General features: G+C 48.7%; 1 protein-coding gene across 1 annotated transcript; it reads right to left on the minus strand.

Moving 5' to 3' along the window:
- Positions 1–1,586: 1,586 nt before the first annotated feature.
- Positions 1,587–3,729, minus strand: LOC124030770 (proline-rich transmembrane protein 4-like; the record flags this gene model as incomplete). The annotated part of the gene is made up of 2 exons (XM_046341969.1): positions 2,056–3,729; positions 1,587–1,798 (listed from the first exon to the last, which is right to left on the minus strand). Coding segments are annotated over exons 1-2 (1,879 nt in total), but the record flags the coding sequence as incomplete, so codon positions are not given.
- Between the last annotated feature and the right edge of the window lie 222 nt (positions 3,730–3,951).

A 3,951-nucleotide genomic window follows, 5' to 3' on the forward strand; every position in this document is an offset into this window, starting at 1 on the left:
GCCAGATGTTTTTTAGGATGTCTCTAAGCTGTAGGAGTGACTTTCTTTCCGTTTTGTGCGAATGTACTTTGCCCTACCGGGACCTCACTTGACTAACAGTACTCTTACAGTTGACATGAATATTAAGTAAATATGTACATGAAGATGTATGGAGAATTATATACCTGTATCCTGTTTGAAATGGTTGTTTGCAGTCTCCACCTTTAGTTCTGAAATCTCCACTGATTAAGAAACAGGCCTTGTTTACAATGGGATTACAACAGAAACCGGTCCCTAATGCTGTAAAACAATAAAAGTCCAAATATGTTGATTTGTGGGTTGTTATTAAGGACTGGGAATTGCCAGGACGTCAGGATACAATATATTGTCACGATACTTGTGCTGATACAATATGTATTACAATTCTACATGTATTGCGATTCAATGTTTAAACATATTTCTCACCATATGTCTGCTGCAGAGGGGACAAGAGTGTGAGTTTTGATCAGTCGTGGAAGTAAAAAAGTGTTGAATACAAACTGTCTACCTAATTTGAAAAGATGGAGATCAAACTATGAAGTAAAAATACTGGTGTTTTGGGGCAGATACAGCCAACTGGTGCAAAAATAATATTGCGTTGTCAAAATAATATCCCCAAATGTAACTAGAAGATATGTTATACATGACCTGAAACTTGGTGAAAACAAAACATGCACACTTAAATGTTGACATTTCTCTTTATTTAATCATGCTTTGAGTAAAGTATTTTTTTAAAAACATTAATAAAATATCAATTGCTCATATAAAATGTACTGTGTGTCAGTCCGAAGTTAAAGCACAATAGTGGTGCTGAACCTACCAGTATAGTTCTGTTGCCCGCTACAATGTTGCCTTTAGTTCAAATCAAAGCTTTCCTTTATTGGATGGATCTTGAAGCACATCTCTAACATGTCTATTCTTCATGTAGAGGCTCACAAATACACTATATTTACTGAATTGAAACAATCGCATTATCAACAATCTTACTTGCTAAATGTAAAGCACATTTGTTTTTGATTAGTCCCAGTAGCTTCCCAGTTGGTAGAGTTATGGTGCTGGCAATACTAGGTTTGATGCCCACAGGGAACCAGTATGGAGAACAAAGTATATAGAATGTGTATGCACCACAATCTGTTAAGTATGTTAAAATAAGATTTTCAGTAGTCAAAGTATGCTTATTTCAATCACAGTATGTATTGAAATAAGAAGGTTTTGCTTTCCTGTGCCCTCTTTGAAATGCACAGGAAAAACAACTTTATTAACGTATCAAACTTCATCATCCAATAGGAAATGTGAAAAAAAATGTCACAAATTTCTCCTTGGCATGTGGCATTCTGTGGCACATAAAAGACTCCTTTCAACATTCACAAACATTCCTCAGTTCATTTACTCAAACATTTGGCACTATTTTACCTTTCTGACAATGAAGAACATGAATCAAACCGCTTGTGGCTCCTTACAGATCGTGACACCATCTTGAATCCTTCTTCACAACACCTATTTCAGTCCAGTCCTCAGCCTTAGCCCTTGACTGTTGGAGAGCTCTGCCTACAGGTCAATTGTCTCACTGCAGATGCTCATCGCATCAATCTGTCTGCAGACATTGATGAACTCCTCTGTGTACGGACCGGTCCGTGGTGACTCTAGGTCAAGACTCTCCTGTGAGGCTGACCCCAGTGTGCGATAGTGTCTCTGCATGTGTGAGCCCTGGGTGGCTGGAGGCTGTATGCGGGGCTTGAGCTGCCGCCCAGGGGATGAGGGTTGGGCGTGCCCCTCTGGGCTGGAACAAAGGACCAGAAAGACCCCTAATGAGGGTCTGTACAAGCAGCAGGGAGGGAGGAACTTCCTCCAGCGTTTCTGGGGAAGAGGAGTTGGAGGACAGGGAGGGAGATGCCAGTGGAGCACCCAGGATGGTGTTGCCTGCCATAGGTCGGTTTTGGTAGATGGTTTGGGGGAGGAGGGGGCATCTCCACGAGGAGGTTTCAGTCCGGTACAGGCCTGGGTCAGCTGAGAGGGTCTCTCAAGTAGCCTGGCCACCATTGGGCAGGGGTGGATGTGGAGTAGGGGATGTTGAGTGACAGGTCACTGCAGCAAAAGGGTATGGACGATCTGAAGAGGCTTATGGGAAAGAGGTCCTCGCTGAAGAGCGCCTCATCAATACTACGGCGCAGGTTGATGGGCGATGGCGGCCGCAGGTCAGCCGTGGAGTCACTGGTGAAGGAGGAACCCCCGGACGCCTCTCCACCACACCTGTCCTCGGGCTTGCTGGAGCCAGGCAGATCCAAATTCAGGTCCAGGTCTCTGTAAGCCAAGGCCCGGTTGCTGTGGTACAGGAGGTCCAGGCCGTTCAAGCTGCTGCCTAGCCTTTCATCCATCAGCGTGTAGAGGGGCAGGCACTCTGTCTCCCCGTGCCCAATGTCACAGATGGCCAGCTTCTCCTGCTGGCTCAGGGTCCACTGGTAGGTTCCCGGCATAATGGGCGACTTAATCGCCAGCAGCTCCGTCCAGCAGCTTCCAGGCTGGGGAAGGTGGTCAGAGCAGTAGATTGGCTGGGCCACCACCAGGGCTAAGGTGAGACAAACTCCGGCCTCACAAACCCTGCAGCTGAGCTGGAAGGTCCACCAAGGCCAGGGGCGGAACACATCTGCTCCTCCGGCGAGCCCCAGAGAGTGGAGCATGGCGTACAGCTGCAGCCCGGCACATGCCAGGCAGAACAGAGCCGAAAGGCACACTGTCGCAGCCGCACGGTCCCAGTCCCTGCTCTCTGCGAATGGACAGCGGTTGTATCGCTCAGCTGGCGTGGGCGAGGTGTTATTCAGGTGGTAAATGTGCTTTGAATCCGCCCGTACGTAGCAGAAGAACACAAAATAGGCGACCGATAGAAAAGAAACCAGCGCCACAAACGTTCCCCTGGAGATGAGCGAGATGAAGAGGCAGAAGGGCGTCCTCCTCTGGTAGAGCCTCAGCAAGGCTACAGGACCAAAAGCTGCTGCGAAGTGCAGCAACACCAGACAGGCCAGGAAACAGGGTCTCTGGAAGGCTGAGTAGGATAGCTGCATTCTGGAGCGCATAGAGAGGAGCAGGAAGACCAGGCCGAAGGCTGCAGTCAGGCAGGGGAACGGAGCTTCGTAGAGCAGCAGGGAGGCCTCGGTGGAGGGCAGCCGGTCCTGGTGGCCGTAGGCATCGTAGAGGAGGGAGAAAGCCCTGGTACACCCTGCAGCCAGGAGGAAGACGCTGACCAGGCCGAAGTAGCCACAGCCGGAAGGGCAGCGCAGGGGCAGGCACAGCAGGTTGAGCGTCGAGGCCAGGGTCACCATGGCGAAGATGGAGCCCAGACCGTACACGTGTGCATCCCAGGCTAACCCCCAGGCGGCCATAGCGCTGTTCCAATCAGAGTGCAGGGATATGAACATGGGCCGGGACGGAATCAGGAAGGGGTTATTTGATTGGTTTGCGGAGGGGGTGTTGGCGGTGGGGAGCACGTCAGAGGTGGTAAGCGGCGCCCAGGTGTCGGAGATATTGCAGATTCCCGAACGTTCCTGATTGCAGTCTGGGAGGTAGGTGGCTTCACTACCCATTGGGTCAGATAGCCAGTCTTCAGCATCAGGAAGGTTACCTGAAAAAAACATTGAGAAAATATAGAATTTCGATTCCATAAAAAGTTGATCGCTTCCTAAAAAGCAATTTGTCATGAGGTTTGACATGTGAAATCCACCTGTGTTCATCTGACCGTCCCAAATATAGATCAATGCCATATGCAGCAGCGTCTATACAGCACAATGCTGCACAGCCACATCGTCCTCAGGATGCTGTTTTCTGATAACAGCATAGTAATACAATTTACCAGCAGAGGGCAACACCCAAGAGAGTCCATCCTAAACAGGCACACATGAGAATACACAACGTTTACTCAACATTCGAGCCTAGACACTA

The sequence above is a fragment of the Oncorhynchus gorbuscha genome, unplaced genomic scaffold (genome assembly GCF_021184085.1).
Source record: "Oncorhynchus gorbuscha isolate QuinsamMale2020 ecotype Even-year unplaced genomic scaffold, OgorEven_v1.0 Un_scaffold_15324, whole genome shotgun sequence".
In the NCBI taxonomy this organism is placed as follows: domain Eukaryota; kingdom Metazoa; phylum Chordata; class Actinopteri; order Salmoniformes; family Salmonidae; genus Oncorhynchus; species Oncorhynchus gorbuscha.